This window comes from Typopeltis vanoorti, chromosome 10 (assembly GCF_054136105.1).
Source record: "Typopeltis vanoorti isolate ZY-2024b chromosome 10, IOZ_Tvanoo_1.0, whole genome shotgun sequence".
NCBI classification, from domain to species: Eukaryota; Metazoa; Arthropoda; class Arachnida; order Uropygi; family Thelyphonidae; genus Typopeltis; species Typopeltis vanoorti.
In genome coordinates this window covers 120831701-120854891 of record NC_143558.1, presented here as the reverse complement: position 1 = coordinate 120854891, position 23191 = coordinate 120831701, and the positions used below count along the sequence as shown (strand labels likewise).

The window sequence follows — 23191 nt, the reverse complement described above, 5'->3', positions numbered from 1 at the left end:
CTGAGAACTGGGTTAGAAGTAAAGCACTTAAAGACAAGCTGTGGAGTCAGAGTCAGAAGCAATTCTTGATTTATTGGAGTTAGAGTCGGTAAAAATGTACTGACTCTGACTCATAATGAATTTAAATTATAATACAAATAAAAAGTTTACATTTCCTATTTCACAGATAATAATTTGGTTGACCTATTTTTTCAGGTAATATTTTCAGGATATATTTTAATTTTGCATTCTTTGTAAATTTCAAAATAAAACATATTTTGTGATAATTTATACATTATATTAGTGAAAGCAGCATCCCAAGAAAAAATTCACAGTGGCAAAAAAAAAATTGTCAACAGAGTCTGATGTTTTTGAACACTTTACAATAACAACAGATTGGAAACATAATGGGTGTCAATGTATTATAGAAGATGATGATTATGAAAAAGCATGTGATGCAAAAATCAGTAGTTTTTGTGGTTATGATAAAAATGCACCGACAAGAGCATCAAATTTAAAAAGACACTTGCAGCATTCTCATCCTAAAGTGTTAGAAGCTGTGAATGAGAAAGACAGCAATAAAAACATTTCCTCTACTTCAGGGCTAAAAAAAGATCAAAAATCTACTGGAGGCCAAACACAACTACCAAGATTCTTTACATCTGACAAACTAATCGTAACAATGATACCAGAAAAGTTAAAAAAACCCATATCATTGAAATAGCAGTGAAGAATAGTGTAGCTTTATCTTTTTTTTTTCACAACCAGCCTTTTTAGGCTTAAATGGAGAAATGGCTAGAAAACTTGGAATCAGAGTCGAAGTTTTATGTACTGACTCCATAGCCCTGCAAAAGACTAGAGACCATAAATATGAGAGTTCTGAGAAAATTTAGATGAGTGAACAGATGGTATCAATTGCAGAATCAAATTAAAAATGTTAACAATGTTAAGTTCCTTGACATTGTTAACATTCAAGAATGTGTGAGCAGAGCTAATTTAAGGTGGTTTTGATGCCTAGATGGCAGGGAATGAGACCAAGAGGAAGACCAAGGTTTTGGTGGATTGATTCAGTCAGAAGTGCCTTTAAAGCAGGAAATGTCATATAAACTTTCCTCCAGTGAAATGTCATATACAACAATATTGGAGTGCTGATAACTAATAGATTAACTTGTAGGTAAATTGTTGGTAGGAGATCTTGTGCTGTCATAGTAGCCTGAACACCCCTTGAAGGTACACATGAGGAAACTGATGATGATGCTATATCTCAAACCAACACCAAAAATTTGATGAAAATTTGGCTGTTCAGATTAATTTGTTTGCTGCTGTATATAACATTATGACTGATATGCTTCCTGCATTTAAGTTCCCTATCCTATCAACTAAAATACCCAAACTGTTGATTTCATCAACTTTTTTTAGTCTGTGCATCGTTACCGAAAAGCATATATTTGTTCAAATTGAATTTTAAACCGCACTTATAATCATCAAATCTTTAAAGGTCATCCTGTAAAGAAGGTAGGTCATCAAACAAACGACTATTCTGCCCATCTTTGTAACATCTGCAAAGAAAAAAATTCATCATCAAATTCCTGATAGGTACCCTCAATGGGTGTATAGGATAATAATAATCAAGTTCTTTCCTAATATCCTAATTTTTAATACGATACTGCCATTGATGAGATCTGTTCAGTCTCCTAATCTTTCTCAGGACTCTCATATCTGTGATCTTTGATCAAGGGTTTTATCTAACCCAACTCGCAGATCCATAAATTCAAATGGTTTGAACACTGTCTTGTATACAGCTAGTTTAGTGTTTTGATGAATCTCTCTCTCTCTATCTTATTCCATATAAATTTATTTGGTTGATTTCCTACCAAACCATCTTTGCTAATTTGTTGTCTATTTCCAAATTTAATTTCCCATCTTCAATAAAAACTGTGTCTAAATAGCTGCAAAGTTTTACTTGTTCCATTCATGATGCAATTGCTGTTTTCAATGTTTCTTCCTATTTTCATAGTCTTCGTCTTTTTAATGATGATTTTCATACCAAATTTATTACAACAGTTATTCAATTTAGTCAGGAAATCTTGCAGACTAGTACCGGATTTATTTAAAAGTATAACATCTTCTGCATAAAGTAAAGAGCTAAGATTAACATCACCAATTTTGATATCAGATTTAATACCATTTTCCTTCATAATGTGATCCACATACATAATTAATAACAGTGGAGATGATGTGCACTCTTGTTGCACACCTGATTTTACCTCAGACCATCAGTTATTAATATAATAAAGAACTAAGGCTCTAACATTGAACTATGGGACACTCTGCATCTATCAGTCTTTTTGAAGAGACTTTCTACTGTATATGATCCGTCATCTAAATAAATACTAAATAAACCACATCATAGCCATTATACTAATCTATTTCTATCAAGTGGTAAAAATTAAGTAATTTATTTTAACATATATTACCCTAAATGAAACCATACTGTGCTCTTCTCAACAAGACATCCTTATCAAGAATATACAATAGATATAATTCCTAATTAATGTTTATATTACTTTGCTTATATCATAGTGCAATATTTTATCTATAGTATAAAATGTTCATAACATGTCCATCTATCTATCTATAAGAAGATAAATATACTGTATAACATGTATCATAACAACAAAAAAGATTCATTTTAGACAAATTATGGACTCTACAACCGTGTTAGAATAATAATTTTAATTTCCCGACCTTTTGACCTTCTTATTAAGGTCATCATCTGGAGTATACACATATTACAGAGACAAGCTATATTACATTTCACACAGTATGTATGCTAACGAGACAATGATTTGATTAACGGTTATTCCACTGACCTGACCTCTAGTGAAAAATTAGATTAAATTGAATTAAAATAACTATATCAAAGCCATTTTCTATTTAAGACAGCATTAGGGAAAAATTTTTTCCTATAGATAGATTATTACCTCAACCATTATGTCCTAATTTAACAAGAGAATTTTTATATTAGATTTAAGATCCTGGATTACACCTATAGTCCTATTTATAATTAACTCTTAGGGAGAAAGGTTATGTGGGTAGAATATGTGACTTTCATATTCTTGGGATTTTTAGACCATCATTATTGTCAAGATTAGGGCGGTTGATAAGAATTTTACAAGCCTGAATGTAAATTTAAACTCCTTAAATTTACATTCATACCACGTTTTGGTATGATGCAAACAACAGATGCTTTTCCAGTCAATTCTATGTAAAGTATTCAGGGCATGATCAGAAAGACCAGCTTCACCATAGTTATTAAATTTAATGTGCTGTTTATGTTCCTTTTGTCTGATAGGAATTGTACATCCTGTATCTCCTATATAGGGTAAATTATAGGCGCAATGAATACGGTATACTCCAGGGTGGGTGTGGATCCTTGGATGAGTTGAATAAGTTCTTTAATTTTGCAGGAGGTTTAAAGGTGGCTTTAAGGTTTTATTTCTGCAGTATTCTGTTTATTTTATCTGATATCCCTTTAACGCATGGAATGGTTAGTTTTATTGTAGTGTAGTTTTTTTTTTTAAATGAGGTCTTGTGAAGAATTTTGTTGATAGCATTTTGGCTATAGCCATTTTTTTAGGAAGGTACTGCTGATGACTTTTAATTCATCTTTAAGTGCTTTGTTCATTGGAGCAAATTTTCAAAGCCCTGTTTTTTAGTGTGTTAATGACACCTACTTTTTGTGTTGGGTGGTGGTGGTGGTGGTGGTGGTAGGAGTTTATGTGTATATATTGGCCAGTATGTGTAGTGTTGGATTCTGAATATATAGAGATTTAAGTAATTATTATTTGCTTCAGAATCCAACATGATCTTCCATCACAAAGGCTAGACTTGTAATTAATAATTAATGTAAATCACTTATTTATAAATTAATATTCATATAACTACTTTAACTTTATTTGATATTTAATTATTTAATCAAGGATATATGTATTAATAGTAATAAAACTCTGTATTTAAATATTATTGGATTTATTTTATTTATTGCTATATTAATATAAGAATTTGTATTCAACATTTTAACTACGTATTAATTGAAATATAAATATTCTTATTTTGTTCCTGTTTGTAGAAGTTTAACGTTATGCAATAGCTCAATTTTATTATATTTTGTTTTGTTGTCATGGAGACGTATGTAAGAAAGCAAGCACGAGTTTGGAACAGTGCGTGAGGGAAAAAGCTGAAAGTTGACTGGAAAGAATTTTAGTTAAAGAGAGCACAAGAACAATTTAGGCAGGAAGAATGGATATATAAGCGAGGAATGCTAAAAAAAAAAAAGGAGAGATTCATTAGGTTGGAATCGGAGGATAGTCTAATTCGGCATTCGGAGAAGGCATCTAAAAGGAGATTGATTTGGAATCAGAGTGTGATAATAGCGAGTCGGCGAGTCACTCAAGTAGCTAATTAAAGTCCAGTAGTCGAGAAGCGGTTAGCTAATAAGTTGTAGAATAACAATTATAGTTACGGAAGACAGCTGAGTGACTACTGAATGACTAGCGATACTATAGTTGAGATTTAATTTCAGGGCCGACCTTTCAAGGACATATGGAAACTTGAAGCATAGCATGGAGTAACTAGAGAATAAGTAGGGGCTGTAAAGTTGAAGTTTAATGATAGCTGTGTTTAGAATTATAGTGCCTAAAGGATTAATAGAATGCCAGAGGAATGGACAACTGTGCACATAAAACTTCAAGTTAAGGAATTATTGTGTGTTACCTTAATTCATGAGTGATCAGTAGTACTTCATGCAAGAACGTTTGATTATGTGTATTGTAACCGTCAATTAATTCAATTATTGCTTAGAAGATTTATTTTAATGAGTGCCGTTTATTGTTTAAAGTGTTTACAGTTACAAAAAGTGTTTGCGTATAAGTAGATGAAGAAAGAAGATTATTGGTAAGAATATTCCAACCATTAATATTCCTATACAGAGATATGTGTGAGTTTCATCCTAGAATATCATTATATTAACAGTAACTATTGCTTAGATTAACTGAAGTGTAGATTTAAAAGTGTATGTTTGTGAAGAGGTGTTACTGCATTTTTATTGTAATTGAAACTTAAGAAACTATGAGATATTGATGTGAATGATCACTAAGGAATTTTATTAAATAGTTAAAGGAACTGTGAGAAGATTGTATTACAGATAACAGATTTACCATTATCTGAGTTTGTATGACTGTATTATCAGAAAGGCTAAAGTGTTTATAATAACTTATTTAGTGATTTGATCTTAAGTGTAAAATTTGTGATTCTAAATTAAATGTTTGTTTTTGTTTATCTAAAGTTGTATTTTGCCTGAATCTCTTTTACTGCACCATTCATAAAATATTCGAACCAAAGCGGGAGAGATAAATAAGTTAAATATACTCGGTCAGTATATATAATATTAACACCTAAAAGGAGAGATAGTTGTGAGTTGGTTTTTCTTCAGTTCTTGAACTAATTCAGATATAGAGTGGCGCAGTCTTTAAATATAAATTTTCTCTATATTTGAATTAGAAATCAACTTGCAACCTATCAACCAGTTAAGAACATCGTATTAATTAAATATTGGATCCAAAGTATAGATTCAGACGAAGTAGAATCCAACAGTAGGTTTCCAGTAAATAAATAGTGAAGGAAAGACTGCCAGAAGAAAGACGTGTGACAAGTGTATCTAGAAAAGTAAGTGTGGTCTGCTTTTCAATCTCAATTGTGAATTGCATGTGTTTGTGTTGTTTGTTTAGGTGGTTGGGGAAAGTGTTTAATGTCTGGCAGCCATGGGGCCAGATAGCAAAAACATCATCAACGTATCTAAGCCAGACTTTGGGTTTTAAAGGAGAGGAATCTAGAGCATGTTGTTCAAAATATTCCATGTAAAAGTTAGCAATTTGGGGTGGGGGATAACGGTGAGCCCATGGCTGTGCATTCTTTTTGTAGGTAGAAAGTGTTTTGCGACACAAAATAGCCAGAACGTAGTACATGTAATATCAGGAGGGAATTTGTCCTGTAATAGAGCGACTATGTCATTGATTGGGACATTTGTAAAGAGGGAAGAGACGTCAAAACTGACTAATAAATCATCTTTTTCCAGTGTGATGTCTTTGATTTTGTTTACAAAGTGTTGTTGTTTTTAATATATGAGAGGGAATGACCTACCAACTCTTGAATGTTGATGCTAGTTTCTTGGCTAGGTGATCATTGGGGCTGTCTATACATTTAACTATCGGCTGCAGCGGTACATTCTGTTTGTGAATCTTTGGTAAACTGTAAATTTTTGGGGAATGAGCCTAGTGCAGAAGTAATTTCTTAACTGTATCTTCTAGCCAAGTAGTGACTGATTAAAGTTTTATGTTTTCTTTTTTATTCGATTGCTTGGGTTATAGTTAACGAGTTGATAGGTGCTTAAAATTATTATTATTATTTATGCTTAATATATGATTAAAATTTCTAACAATGATTTTAGAGTCTATAATTTGTCGAAAAAAAAAAAAATGTTGCATAAACTGACATACTCAGCATTATAAATATTACACATATCAAAACTTATGTATATATGCATGCTTATCAAGACATGTAAAAAAGTAAAGAGCTAAATAAATTCCACTCATCCATACCTAATGCCTTCTGGCATCACAATGCTTTTGTCTCCTGCATCATCAATTCTTGATACTAGAGGAAAATCAGGTTCAAAGCTGTGAGCTGTGAAGAGTTTGCTCAAAAATGAATTTAACAGCCGCTAAAAATAAAAAAAAACCTTCTGTTTTATTAATATAATTCTATTTGAAATATATAATTAGTTAATTAGTTTATATAAATCCATTTATATAAAACCTATTTTAATGAGTTCATGGGTATGTGAAAGAAATTTCATAAATTTGGAACATGTTCCAAATTTAATGAAAGGTCAGGATTGTGAATATATTTTTTTGGCCACTAACTTAATTTTAGAATAAGATTACACTGGTTTTTTTTTTTTTTTTGACCAATGAATTTAATGATAAATTATGCCAACAACTGGGCTTCTTCAGGGCATACAAACGGTAAAGACAACTCAAAGTGCTAGTACATAGAACAAACGTATAAAATATAACATAACACAACAATAACTAATGAAACACACGCTCCATGTGTATGATGTTATGCATCTTTTCAATTTATGTTATATTTTATATGTTTGTTCTATGTACTAGCACTTCGAGTTGTCTTTACCATTTGTATGCTGTAAAGAAGCCAAACAAGCTTTGCTAAGTTGGTGAAACTTGTTGGCATAATTTATCATTAAATTCATTGGTCAAAAAAAACCAGTATAATCTTATTCTAAAAGAAAGGACAGGAATTTTTTGACCCTCTCTCTTCCTATTGTATACACAAATTTTATGTATATTCTCTGTTTCTTTAAATGTTAATACTTAGTAAATTGCTGAAGTCTGTTATAAAGGAATCATTATTTCAGTAATACTATTCAGGGATCAATTACTATGAAATGATGAGTGAGTATAAATATATTGACACATATCAATGTGTCATCTTTTTCTCAGTTTGGGGTTAAGAGGACAATACATCTTGTTCAATGAATCCATGTTTGGTGTCATAAAGCTAAAGGGACAACGGACAACACCTAGATTACTGTAGATTTTTTTTTTTTTTTTTTGCTGAGTTCCATGAACTTATGAATATGACCATTGTTAGAGCTGACTAATTTTAGACTGCAAATTTATTGCAGGGTCTGAAATCTGCTTAATCTTTTTTTCAGTAAGCTGAGAGCTATCTTGGCTAGAATGGTGTCCCATCTTTTTTTTTTTTTTTTTAAATAAATCCCATCCATGAAAGATTGTACACCTATCGGGGTTAAAATTTGGGAATCAACAGAAGAGTGGAGATGCTATCTACTCAGTTAACCAGAAGAGCCAACAGAGCATGTCTGAAGAGTAATTACTATGTCATCTAATTTTTTATTCTCTCTCTCTCCCACACACTTCAAACTGGTATTTTCTTTCAGACATACTAAACCTAGTTTTTGCTACACTCATTTGCTTTATAAAGCATATATTCACAGCTAAACTATATTTGATTTGTGAATCTTAAAATCTGAACATTTATGCAGCTTGTTTTCTTTGAAAAATGGTTATTTTGCTATGCATATTGTTTCTTGAGTAGTTTGCCAAAATACTTGCAACTGGTTTATGGATGGTTTCATTTATAATGACCCTTGTTTTGAGAAGGAAATAGAGGCTGAGTACATGTAATAATTACATGTAAAATATAAAAATAAACACTCTAGTTAATCGGATTATGCAAAGTTGCATAATTAATATCAACGGGTTAAATATGCAATAAAATGAAAGAAATGAACAATAAAATGAGGGTGGTGGTGGTAGAAAGAAAACATTAAAAGAGAAATAAATATTAAAGTTAAAAAAATTAACAATTAATTATTTATTTACATTTACTTTAGTTAAATATCTTACATAATAAACTTTTTTTGATGACCTGAAAGGAAAAAAGAATGGAGAAAAACAGGAGATATGTAAAAATAGAACAAAGACTAAAAGAGAATAGTAGCTTTCGAGAATGAAGTTAGAGAAGTAAAATATAAAAGCAAATATGCATGTGTTTATTATTATTCCTTACACTACTTTAAATTCTATTATTTTTTCCTAATTTTCTCTCTTTTCTTGTTAAAATTCAGCATGGGTTGGAGGGAAAAAAGTAAGCACAGCTATTTTTCATCTGCATGCTCACTTATATAAAACAAAAGGGGTTAAGAGCTCCATGTGTACTGCAGACTGCTCCTCTATCTCTCAACTAGTTCTATCTTCCAAAACAATATAGCAATATAGTATTATTATTACATATTTTTTACCATGTCTCTGTCTTATGAGTTGATGTTAGTACTTATAAAATAATACATTCTTTTAAATATACATTTAATCTTTTGCATTCACCTTTAATCTATTTACCATGTTAGTTTAAACTTCCTTTTCCTATTTATATTTGTAAAAGTTTTTATTCATCAGACTTATAATATTCATGGAGGTTATTATTATTCTTCCATTCCTATTATTATTATTATTCCTATTATGGAACTTTATGATAGAGCAATGCATAAGTGCAAAGTGCTCGCTCAGCGGAGTTACTGAGTGAGCACTTTGCAAACGTATATCATCCAGGTGGTGACATTGAAAAAATAAAGGAACCATTAGTTTATACGGGAATTGTGATGAATGAAGTGGAGGTGAATAGCCTATTACAGAACCTTAATGTGAATACATCCGTGGAATTGGATGGTATACTGGCACGGGTCTTGCGTGAAGTGGCTAAAGAATTATCAGTGCCTTTGACCATGTTGTTTAATCTGAGTCTTGGGTCTGGTTTAGTCCCGAAGGTGTGGAAAGAGGGGAAAATAGTTACATTGCATAAAGGAGGATCCAAGACTACAGTTGCAAATTACCGATCAATCAGCATATCACGAGTCGTTGTCAAGGTCTTGGGGAAAGTAGTCAAGGGAAAAATACAGGAATCGATTGATGAAAATGAGATACTGTACGGGGGACAGCATGGCTTTGTGAAGGGTAGATCATGCCTCAGTAACTTACTCAAGTTTTATAACAAAGTGATGGCTGAACTGGATAAGGATAATGGGTTTACACTGATACTGCTGGACCTGGCTAAGGCATTTGACAGGATACCACATGGAATTCTAATCCATAAACCACAACATATGGGAATGGATATAGGGTTGGTGAGATGGATAGGTGGATGGAGAGATATCAAAGAGTGGTTTATTCAGGAGTGGAGTCCAAAAGACAGCCTGTGACTAGTGGTGTGCTGCAGGGTTCTGTTCTTGGACCTGCTATTTAATTTGTTCATTAACGATATAGGGAAGGATCTAAGAGGAACAGTTCGTTTGTTTGCTGATGATGCAAAGTTGGGTAGGGCAATAGTGAAGACAGAAGATGTCAAAATCTTGCAGGATGACTTGGATAGATTGGAGTTCTGGGCTAAGGAGAATGGATGTCAATTTAATGTGGCAAAGTGTAAGGTTATGCATTTTGGGGTGAAAAGATTAGCAGCAGTATACCACATTGGTCTAAATGTACTCCAGGAGATTGATGAGGCCAGGGACTTGGAAGTGTTGGTGGATAGGGAGATGAAGTTTAGGGGGTACATTGCAAAAGTAGCTAAATCAGCTCATCAACTCACCTGGTTGTTGAAAAATACCTTGACGAGCAGAGACAATCAAGTTGTTGTACCTCTGTACCGAGCCTTGATAAGACCTCATCTCGACTACTGTGCCCAGATTTGGTCACCTAGGTTCCTTCTTGATGGGGAGAGGATCCAGAGGCAAGTGACTAAGATGATAGCAGGTCTATGGAATGAACCATATGAGAATAGGTTGAAGATTTGTGGGTTGTAGAAATTAGTTGATAGGCGGAAAAGGGAAGATATGATTGAGACATTCAAATTGCTAAAGAGTTTCTATAGCATTAATTCAGAGGATATTTTTGAGATCAGGACTGATGGTGGGGGAACTAGGGTACACCTATGGAAGCTGGGCAAGAGTGTGGTTAGCAGGGGTGTTAGAGCTGGGTTCTTTACTTTTAGAGTGGTAAATGAGTGGAATAAGCTGCCAGTGTCTGTTGTGGGTGCTATGACGGTGAGTGAGTTCAAGGCAAGGTATGTGATAGATACTGTGAGAATGTCGTATAGTTGTGTGGACAGGATGTTTAGGGCCTCCCTCGATGAGTCTGACTCCCTGGAGTCACCCGTAATAATAGTAATAGTAATAAGATCGGTTAAAATGGAAGAAGCATGGAGAGGCATTCATCCAGCAGCAGACTGAAGAAAGCTGTAGATGACTTTTATAATATACTTTTGTAATTTATTTAAGTGTTTCAACTCATAAAAGTGAATTTTCAGTGTGTCCATATGGAATCATTGGCTTCTATATGCAAAACTATTGGTGCTATGCGCAGTAATGTATTTGTGATTTGCTTGGGTCATTGCTCTGCATATCAGTAATGACAATTGAGGAACCATATAATTTATCATAAGATTCTAAATGGCATAGAATATATATAGATTCTAATCTTTATATTCTATGACACTTTAAATTTTAAGTATATTTCTGATGGGAAAGGATGACAATGAATTTTCTGCTAAACCAGCAATATATAGGTGTACAGTAAATTACTATACAACAAAATATACTTTTGATAAATCATAGGCCAGTAATGACTTGACTCACTAAGGCAGACATTTCATCAAAGCCTGGTGAAATACCTTGTTATGTCTTGTCTCCAGCACAGGATGTCATGTTTCTGTTACTGCTTTCCACTGTCTCTCGCACACAGTTATTATGTGTTACACTTTTGATGGATATACCTAACTCGCTATAATTTAACTGGGAGTAAGTACCTCCTGCCATTTGAGGATAAAGGAGTAAAGCAATTCAATTGTTAATGTAGGGTATGTGTATACACACACACATATTCCTGAAGATAACCATAATATAAAGGTCAGTAATCGAACAATAACCACACCTATTATTTTATATTTATGCAATCAATTACTATTATAAGATAATTTTAATGTTATTATAGTTATTTATCTTAGAGCAGTAATTGATTCCAAACTGGTTGCTAGACAGCATACAGGACTGAACCAACCAGGTTCAGTCCAGTGAAATATCAGGAAGGTTCTCACATCAGCTAGTAAGTTATCATACATGGTCAATTTCTCAAGGAAAAACTGACTTTTTTTTAAGAAATTTACACAGGCCAAGAAGGTTACTTCTTGGCCTGTGGAAGTGACTAACAAACTAAAACCTTTTAACTTTAGACCCCCCCCTCCCGAATATATGGACTATCAAAAATCCATAAACAGAATGTGGCATTGTGGATGGCATTGATTCCCCACATACAAATTAGCCAAAGTACTCACACAATATACTCACAACGCACCTTCACACATTAAAAATTCAGCCCACTTTATGGCCAGTATAGAAAACCTCTCACTCCAACACACTGACATAATGGTCAGTTTTGATGTCTCCTCCTTATTCACCAATGTCCCACTCAAAGATACCTGGACCTCATCCAAGCCAAATTTCCTCCTGATATCTCAGTCTGTTTCATTTGGCAAGGAAAATTCTACAAACAGATAGAGGGGAAAGCCGTGGGTTCTCCCTGGCCAACTTCTTTATGGAAACCTTTGCAGAGAAAGCCTTAAACTCTGTTCCACTTAACCTACTGTCTAGCTATGCTATGTAGATGATGCGTCCACTATTTGGCTGCATGGCTTGGATACACTCCACAACTTCTTAACATACTTGAACAATCAACACCCAGGTTCCAGTTCACCTCGGAAAAGGAAAACAATAACAATCTCCCTTTCCTAGACACTCTGATTACATGCCAGCCTGATGGATCCCTGGCTTTCTCTGTTTACAGTAAAGCTACACATACAGGTAGATACATTTGCAAGCAATCATCTCCCTCACCCCAATCCCAACAATATGGGATTATAAAAACCCTACATAACAGGACAAAATTTATCAGTTCAGATAACTTCCCTAACTACTGAACTTAACCCCCAAAAATCCAAAAAATATGAAAACCAATTACCCCCCCCTCCATAACAAAGATTACTCTAAATCTATCACCATTCTTTATATCCAGGGTACTTCTGAAAAGCTAACACAAATCCTAAAAAAATATGACCTGACAACTTGTTACAAACCATATAAAAAAAAATTAGCATCTCTTATCTGCTCCACAAAAGACCAGTCGCTTCCCCTAGATCTATCTACCTGGAGTATACCAGGTGCCTTGTAGTTGCAAACTCTCCTACTACAGTCAAACAGGCAGGACAGCTAATATCAGGATATCTGAACATAAGGACTATATCCAGTTCCACCAATACAGCCACTCAGAACTTGCTGACACCATGCTTTGGGCACCTGCCACAAAATACGCTGGAAGAAAGCCACTTTACTATACTGCAGCAAGTATAAATATGAAAGATAATTACTGGAATCAGCCTCAGTTATAAAAAACTCCCCAAACCTCAACAAATTTGAAAGGATGAGACTGCCCCAAATATGGGAAGTTTGCATTCTTAGAACATCAGTCCCAATAGCCAAGACAACCCAATTTAGCCCACTTGGGGTATCTTTAGGACTCTAAGACTGACTTCAGTTGTTTTCTTCAGTCATATTTGTTTAGTGTCAGTGCCTGCGTGCACATATCATTTTTTATGTTCCCTGAAGATGGTAATGTAACATTACCGAAATATAGGAAGTATTAATTAATTTTTTAATTATTATTTTAGTATACGTTGTCTTTCCCTAAAATCTGACAGTTAGGGGAAAAACTGAGTACAGCAGCATGCTGGGGGGGGGGGAATGTTGTAAGAGAGAGAGAGAGAGGAAGACACATACTGCATGGGATGCATTTGAATCATACACCTATTCATTTCAGTAAAATTATGGAGAATACCACCACGTTAAGAGTAATTTGTTGTATAATGAAACTTGTGGAGCATTCATTACTAAACATACACACGTAACCACAGTAGTAAGATTTTTAATAAGTAAATATTTCCTCCTTAGTATCATAGAACATCTTCAGTACAGTTAATTCAAACAATACTAAGAATTACATACAGTCAGGGGCACATGTTTACAATGGAATCCCTCTATGCGTACAGTAGTGTCAGCACACTACTGCATGCATAGAGGTAATTAAATTAAAATATATTTGGATTTTTTTAAAAAAAAAATTACATTAAAATGAAATAACACATATAAATATTATTTTACACAATTTAGGATGACAATTTCCCAGACTTTATCTCCTTCCTGGATATACACATCCAAAGAAAAGAAGATGGTTCCATCTCCACTTCTGTCTATCCTAAGCTGACTTTTTCAGGATGCTACTTTCACAATTCTTCAGCTCATCATCATCTCAAAAATTTGGCATCATTAAATCATTAATAACCAGAGCACATAGATTCTGCTCCTCCGAAGAATCTTTAAACCAAGAATTGGAAATAATCAAAAATACAGCCATACAAAATGGATACAATCCAAAAACAACTCAAAAACTTCCCCCCACATCAACCTAGACAAGAACAAACCCGTAGGATTCCCATACCTTATATCAAAGGCATCTCCGAACGTCTTTCAAAAATTATGAAGAAACATAAATTGGCTGCTACCTACAAACCAATCAACCAAATCTACAATTGGTTACTTTCTCCTAAAGACAAACTCCCACCTCTGATGATACCTGGCATGTACGAGGTCTCATGTTCCTGTAAATTGTCCTACTATGGATAGACAGGTAGATCCATTAGCAAATGCATTTCGGAATATCAAGACTATATCTGTCTTATCAAATCACAGAAATCTGGCCTTGCACAACACGGAATTGAAAACCAAAACTTGGAAGAAGACTAAACTTCTACATAGATCTTCATATAAACATGAAGGTTTATATAAAGAAAGTGCTGAAGCCTTACATCACAGACCTAATCTGAACCATAACGAAGTTCTTACTATCCCTAAAGTCTGCAAAATTGTCATCCTAAATTGTGTAAAATAATATTTATATGTGTTATCTCATTTTAATGTAATTTTTTTTTCTCTTTAAATCCAGATATATTTTAATTTAATTACACAACATGCTACTGCACGCATAGCGGGATTCCATTGCAAGCGTGCACCCTAACTATGTAATTCCTAGTATTGTTTGAATTAATTGTACTGAAGATGTCATATGATACTTAGGACGAAATATTTACTTATTAAAAATCTTACTACTGTGGTTATGTGTGTATGTTCAGTCATGTTAAGAGTAATAACTTTAATTTCCTGACAATTTCACCTTCATATTATCTGGCATATATTGTAGAGAGAGGCAAGTTACATTGAAATTCAAAGAGTATGCCAAATGACCATGAATTTGGTCGACCGTTGTATATGATAGTGCCTAACCTCTGGTAGGGAAAAAATATATCAAAGCTACAGCCTGTTTTGAATGTCAGAGATCAAATGCATATTAATCTTTAATTATACAACATTGATACCTAATCAGTATTTAAAATAAGGGCTGAGCTGAGGTTTGTTATTGAAGTATGGCCTGTTGGAACAAAAGATTATATGGGATGACTATATGCCACCCATATTCTTGAGATTTTTAGACCATCATTGTTGTTGAGCTTACCATTATGTCATGTCTCCAAGGACTCATTGAGGGAGGGTATTCTACACTGCTGCACACAACTCACCATTTCCATTGCTTACTAATCCAGGAGTAAAAAAAACCTTGTTTAGGGTGGTTCATTAGAACATCACAGGCTTCTTTAAATTTGTGCTTATACCAGGTTTTGGTGTAATGTGAAGAACACGTGCCTTTCCAGAGTCCATTCTATGTAAAGTATCCAAGGAATGATCAGAAAGGCAGATTTACCATAGTTATTAAATTTATCGTTTGTGTTCCTTTTTTGGTGAAATCATGCATCTAGTTTTGCTTACACAAAGCAAGTTACAGATGATGCATGCAATAAATTCTAGGATGAGCCAGGGAAAGAAAGATCCTTGGAAGAGTTGAATAAGTTCTTTAATTTTGGAGAAGGTTTAATGGTGGCATTAAGGTTGCATTTAAGTAGTATTCTGTTTATTTTTATTGATATCTTTAATGTATGGAAAGACTATTTTATTGTTTATGTTAATGGAAAGACTATTTTATTGTAATCTATTTTTATTTTTTAGTGCCGTCTTGTGGAGAATTTTGCTGAGAGTATTTTTGCTGTAGTTTTTTTTAAGAAAGTATTGCTCGTCATTTTTAATTCATGCTTAAGTGCTTGTTCACTAGAGCATACTTTCTAGCTTTGTTTTTTAGTGTGTTGGGTGGTTGCAAGAGTTTAGGGGCATAAGCCAATAGGTGTAGGCTTGTGGTAAAGAGCAGTGGATAGACTACCTGAGGGAAGATGTGATAAGTGTATCCAGAATTAAAAGTGGGTTTGTCTTTTAATTTCAGTGGCAAATTGTATGCATTTGTGTTGTTTATTTAGGTAATTGAGGAAAGCATCCAAGTTTGGCAGCTATGGGGGCCAGATGATGAAAATATCAACATACCTGAGTCAAACTGGATTTTTAAAAATCTGGAGTACGTTGCTCAAATGCTTTCATTTACAAGTTGGCAATAGGAGATGACAGTGGCAAAATAATGGCTGTTCCTTCTTTTTGTAGGTAAAAAGTATTTTGCCTCATGAAATAACCAGTATGTAGTACATGAACAAAGAGAGATGTGATATCAGATTGAAATTAAATCAGTTAAAAAAAAAACATCAGATCCTGCACCTATCTGTAATCTTCTAGTTATATGATTTTCCTTTTTCTTTCAAGAAATCAATGATAGGCTCCAAAAGTGCAACAAACCTATTTAAGAGACTGGTGGTCATCAACTGTCTGGTTGATGACCACCTCACAATACAGCAGAATGAGAGCTCACCTGGCTTATCTTGAAGATCAAGCTCTTTGATAAAATTTCTAAATGTTTACTGCACTTTTACATTTGAATGAATAAAATTCACAATATTTAAAATATGTTTCCTAATATTATCATACTTGCTTACCAAATGATTGCAGTGGATGTTACAGTAAATAAAGAGAAAGCCCAACTGGGTCTATGTTTTATCTAACCATAGATGTCTTCCATCTGTTTTAACATTGTAAAGTCTATTCCATGGTACTTGAACATTTGATAATGCCTTGTCAAGTGCTTGCTATATATATATCAATTCCTCTTGTTGTTTCTCATAAGGTCATTAGGAGAAACAAGAGGAACTGATAGTATATTTTCATTGGCTGTAACAAAAGGGTTGGAGGAAGTTGTTCAGTTATAGAGATAATTTTGATTGAAAAAAAGCATGATGCTTAAGACTAAATCTAGTATGACTCTTGCCTCTTGGGAGTATAGTCAGAAGGGAGAAGTTCCCACTCTCACTTCAAAGGATAATTTTGAATAGGAAGTTCTTGATTAAAAACAGGAAGGTCCTTATGAGACCAATGTTGTGTAGGTCTTTTAATATCTCCAATTTTTTTATCTGGATAAAAAGGTCCAGAACACAAGTTCTGAACACTCCATGAACAATACTTTTTCAAGACTCCAAATCTATTTAAATGTAAACTGCCTTATATAAGTCCTTTCATTTATCAAACTCACTTCACACATTCACAAAATCCAAACTATTCTGCATAACCTATGCAGCGACTCATTTGTAATCATGGCCCCTCACATCTCAACTCACTTATATTATACCATGGCTGCATACTATCTTTACAGTCTCATTCTTATTCACTTGTAGCAGCAACTTTTTCAAGGTGACAGATGTATGCCTCTTGCATACATGTCACCTATACTAGATCATTTGTGTCTGCCAAAATAATGACATCTGTCACTTTCCCTCTATTTTCTTTCTCAATCTCCCTTTAATCCTCAATCTCCCTCAATCATTGTCCCAGGAAAACACGATACTCTCCTTAAGCACTACTCTTATTATGGAGTCACCAAACAGCTCATTCCTTGCTCCTTCCTCTTTTACATCCTGTATTCTCTTTCCTTGCATCTCTTCCTTCTTTCATTTCTCTGCCATAATACCACTCACTAGGCTGTTTTCCAACTGTCTTATCTCAAATTTGGCACTGTGAAATTCTCCATGTAAATGCTCTCTATCTCTCTCTCTCTCTCTCTCAGTAGCAAGTGGAATTTACACTTCATCATGCTATCACACTTTCCATGTTCACCTCTTGCTCACATTCTCACCTACTTTCCCTACCTTTTTTTTTTTTTTCATTTGACTGTCTGCTGACTTTTTACTTTTACTTCTTACTTTTTCCAATTTTTTGGGAATCACTTTCAAAACACCACCTACACATACGTATCTTTTGCTCTTCCACAAAAGAAGGGGCAGAACAAGTGTAGTTTTGCAGATATAATTATTCATTATGAGATAATGCCAAATCTAAATATCCCCGCATTATAATCATGTTATGGCTCATAATTTCCTTAGCACTCTTTGGCAATTCATTTACTACCTTTATTGCTTTGCAAATTCTGATCATCTCTGAAACTTGATTTTCTGTGGCCTAATTACTCAGACAGTGAGATCATCTTCCTTGGGGACTTCAGTGACCAAAACTAAAACTGGCACCTTTTCTCAGATACTACTGATCAAATTGGAAGGAACGTTGGGACGTCTACTGTAGCTATGATATATCTATATCCAGAGCTCGACAAATACGCTCACCCATTTGCCTGTGGTGAGCAGCTGCACACTAGACAAACCAGAACATTTCTTTATTTAATCAAAAAATAACTTTCTAATTAAAATTGCTTTTTAACTTCAAGGAAAAATAGAAGAATATGCATAATATAAAGGACAATTCTAGTAACAAAAAGACTTCTGTAACAAAATATTTTCCAAAAATAAATGTTTTCACTGTTCTTCATATTCTTATTATTTATTAACTTTTCCTTCCTACAAAGGTTTTCATACAAATGAAATGTTCTCTAAACAATGATACAGAACCAATACTCCCTTTATGGAACTCCTATCAACATATCATTAAAGAAATTGGGGAGGAGGGAGAGACAGGATTTTGCATAATTTGTTGACCCTGTCTATATATTTAACGTATATCTAGAACACATCATCATCATCTGAGTTTTTCTCAATATAGGTCCTTCACGCAGTCTCATTTTGACATTCTTTGGCACTATACTGCAACCAAATATAATAACTTGTGAGATTTCTATTCTTCCTTTACACTATCTCTGATTACTGTTTCAACACTTTCACTGACTGAATAAGTAATTCTTCCTGGAATTAGGGCTTTCATTCTCACTAAACTCAATACTTCCAATCATTATCTAAATCCTTGGTCCCCAAAAATTTTTTCCCAAAGCAGTCCAAGATAAAAATACAGCATATTTCTCAAGTCAAAAACCAGTTTCACACTTGGCCTTCAATACAGGTCCACAGCATCTCTAAAAAATATCAACAAATCCGAATTCAGCTTTGAAAAGTCAAATGTAAAACTTGTCCTCTAAGGTAATGGCATAATTCTGCTCTCCCTTTATGTTTTGACTTCTCTCAACACATCCTGATGTGCGAGATGTGATGTATAGTAACTGTAACAATGCATTGTCACATCAAGGCAAAGACAAGACTTATCCAGCATCAGCTAACTCTTCCAAATCTTGTAAAAACAAATACAAATCATCTCTTATTACACTAAGCATAATCCAATTATATGACTTTTCTGACATCAGAAAGACAGAAGAAGAAAAATTCTTAATGGCTTAGATATCAAGAAGTCTTCTGGTCTAAATGGTATCTCCTTTTTGTGTTCAAGAATGAATATTATATAACATCCCTTCTACCCTATAGAAGGGGAGTTAGACTGCAGTTATTTAATTTTGTCTCAAAGTACTGACTTCAATCATCCTGAAAACAAGAGAGATCATCAACTGCCAAATTTTTCACTACTTGGAGGTACAATATTAATTAGTGTTCACCAATATAGATTCCTGTTACTAGTTGTGCAACAAATCTCTAAGACAGCCATACCCACTTTGGAAACAAATGTCACTAATAAAATTTTATCTCAGTTTGAAAGTAAGATAACTGACTTTCACAGACTTCCAATCACTTTCCAACTGATGTTCTGTTTCTGCATTATACTTTTATAAGCATTTTCATGAATGCCTACTCCACCAAACAGGCTACTATTATTTTAACCATGTGTGTAAAAACAGAAGCAGTTGACAGTTAATGTCTAACATCCATTTCAAACAACTTACCAATTGAACTTTTCACTGTCTGCTTTTATTCCAATCTACTTCCGTTTTTTGGAACAGCCTTCCCTGTACTACTTTGCCAGGGTACTAAAATCACTGGCTGCTCAAGAGACATGCTAACAACTTCCATCTTTTTCTTTAAAAACTTTTTTTCTTTAACACTTGCCCATGAAGAGCACTTGGGCTTTGCATGGAGAAGAGGATAAGGGGAAAAAAAGCTTTTCAATCTTTGTATGCAGTTGATACATAACTTAATATCAGTGGCTTCTGATAATTAGCTTGAAACCCTACCAAGGTGATCAACATAATTTCTTCTTATTACTCTATTTAGCAATTGTAACCTCCAAAAACATATCTTTTACAAGGTCATAAAAAGGTCTTTCTTTAGGATCGCAAAAGATAGAGATACCACTGTGTCATCAAATATAATACTTGCTCAAGGAAGTTTAACAAGATATTTATTTGGAAATCCTACAGTGATTTTTATTGTATCTGTAAAATCATTTTATAAGCAATATATTACCAGAAATTGTCAGTTTCACTTATAAAAAAAAAACTTGAAAACAATGCATGCATTTCGAACTAATCCATTTACAAAAGCACCATTATCCCAAAGGGAGGTAACATGGATTTTGAAAAGTATACTGTTTGGACAAAAATCTTAAATTTAGATTTTTCTTAAATTTAAATTAAGTTATATTTCAGTAGTAAGCAAAAGTATATCTCCACCATAAACCAGTGGTAGAATTAATTTTTTTTCACAAAATGTTTTCATAATTCCCCACTCCCCCATCACAGATTCATTTGTAAATCATCCATTTAATAAAAATAAATGAAAAATATAAATTTACCATATTAATGGTAATGTTTTGCCTAATTAAATTAATGTCAAGGAATTTTAACATAGCATTTACTGTTTCAAATTTGAAATAAAAAAAAAAAAAATAATAATATTAAATTTTACTGATACAATAAACATTAGTGTAGATTTCCAAATAAATACCTAGAAGTTCTATATACTTCTAAAACAGCAGTCAAACAGATTCTTCCTTTCTCACTATGAGATTGCAACCTGCTTACTGGACACAGAAAAATCATCTCATACTGTAAAGTAGGAGACAAGAATTTGCATGTTGAGCAGGCATGCCACAAAATCATTTGCTATGTGTGTGTGTGTGGGGGGGGGGAGAGAAGAATGTGTTTGTTTATATATTTACACAGGATATATTAGAAATCAATAATTAAAGGGAATGATATATTTGGTTGATATATTTAAATTATTAAAAGATGCAAATATGTAAAAACAATATTAATGAAACATGAATCATGTGAAAATGATTATATCTATGGGAGGGGAAACAACAGGTGTGAACAGAAATACTTTCATTAGAGACAAATGAATCAGTAATAATTTGCAGTTATGGTATTGTGTGTGTCCAGTAAGATGCTTTCAGCCCAAATAAATTACAGGTCATCCTACAATCTCTAGACATGCATGTCTCTGCATTTATCATGAGCATAATTAAAAAACTTGCGAAGAGAGGGAAAGAGATTTTTCTGAAATTTCAATAGGTAACCAATAATAAACAGCTCTTGTGTACACTGGTAATTAGTTAAGTAAATGACTATGGGGGGGGCAGTAGGATTAGCATGAGATAGGATTTAGGAGTATCACGAATTACATTGTGCAATGATAAACAGCTAAATCAGCAATTCACCATGTGCAATTTTTTGCACTAGTTTTGTGAATTTTTTACTTATATTTCACTTTGTTTTCACAGACTTAGTGAATCTTCACTGGACCTGCTCTAATATATCTTTGTAAGCCAGGCAACTATATCTGCCCACAGTAGTCCAAATACAGCCTAATCAAGGCCTAATATAAGCTCGTTTTGTGAACTAACTTTTTTTTTTTTTGTTTCTGCATGTCAAGGACCCCTCATCATTTCCATAATTTGTTGCGATGTTCTTACAATTTTAATAATTACCCCTAAACTTCAAGTCACTGTCCACTACCATTCCCAGATCTCTTATCTCCTCCCCCTTCATCAAAATTTCCCATTAACTTTATAATCTGAATCCCATTCTTGTCTACCAAATTTCAAGACCTTGCATTTTGCAACACTGAAATGGCAGCTCTGCTTCACTTACTCACTCATAGTTTAGATCCTACTGCAAGACCACAACATCTGTTCTACTCCTCATAGTTCTTCAAAACTTTGCATGATCTGCAAACAAATGCAGATCTCCAGTTAAGCCTATCCCAATATCACTGACATAAAAGTAAAATTAATAGTACCAAAACAGATCCCTGCAGGATGTTACTAGTGACCTTCCACTTTTTGGATATCACTTCCCCATACAAAACCCACTGACACCTATCTAAAATCTGATCACCTATCCAATTCATTAGTCTCTTATCCAATCGCATTGATTTCAATTTAGTTATCATGTGGCAATCTATCAAAGTAGGGTTTCTCAAACTTTTCCTATGATGGAACACTTCACAAATCCTGAAATTTTAATGGAACACCTTGGTTAGAGTCGAGTATCATCAGTTCATATTCAATGTAAAGCTAAGCACACACTATCACCGCAGCAGGCTGTATCGCATCGCAAAAATGCGACAGCACACACTACAGGCATGTTGGGTCACAGCGCATCACATTAACCTTGCCTGTGACTGCACGTTGCCTAGATTAGATACTTCCATACTTCACTCGCATTCAGAGGTGTCGACAACTGTGGGCTGCTAAGTGAAGGCCAGCACTTGATGGCCTTAATTACAATCCACACGCAAAGTGATGAGCGCCTGATTTTCAAACATGTTTGAACTTGTTGCAGCATTAAAAACCATTCCAGGCTCATTAATTTTGAAAATTTTTCACAGAACACTGGTGTTTTGCAGAACAGTTTGGGAAACGCTGTATCAAAGTATACCAGTATACATCGGAGAGAGATGTGTATACACTCTCCTTTGGTTGTCCAATGAACTTTTCATCTTGTTGAAATACATAAAGCAAACTGCTAAAAGATTCATGACCTCCTTTTAATAAATCCATATTAACTATCACAGAGAATACTGCTATTATCAACCTAATTTTGAATACTAGTCCTCACCAACCTCCACAATCTCTCTCTCTCTCTCCCACACACACACACACACACACACACACACACACACACACACACACAGTGGCCTAAAATTTGTAGCCTCAATCTTATCATTCCTTTTATATTGTGGTAAAATTTTATCCTCTTTCCATTTCTTTGGGACTTTTCCTGTTGCAAGACTT

At 33.9% G+C, this 23191-nt stretch overlaps 1 protein-coding gene across 1 annotated transcript in view; it reads right to left on the bottom strand.

Annotated features, from left to right (window-relative positions):
• Positions 1-23191, bottom strand: part of Dhc64C (dynein heavy chain, cytoplasmic) — a 1087706-nt gene that overhangs the window by 90590 nt on the left and 973925 nt on the right. The window contains exon 82 of the mRNA XM_090398628.1: positions 6639-6760. Within this exon, the coding sequence (XP_090254754.1) occupies positions 6639-6760 (122 nt within the window). The remainder of the gene's footprint in view (positions 1-6638; positions 6761-23191) is intronic.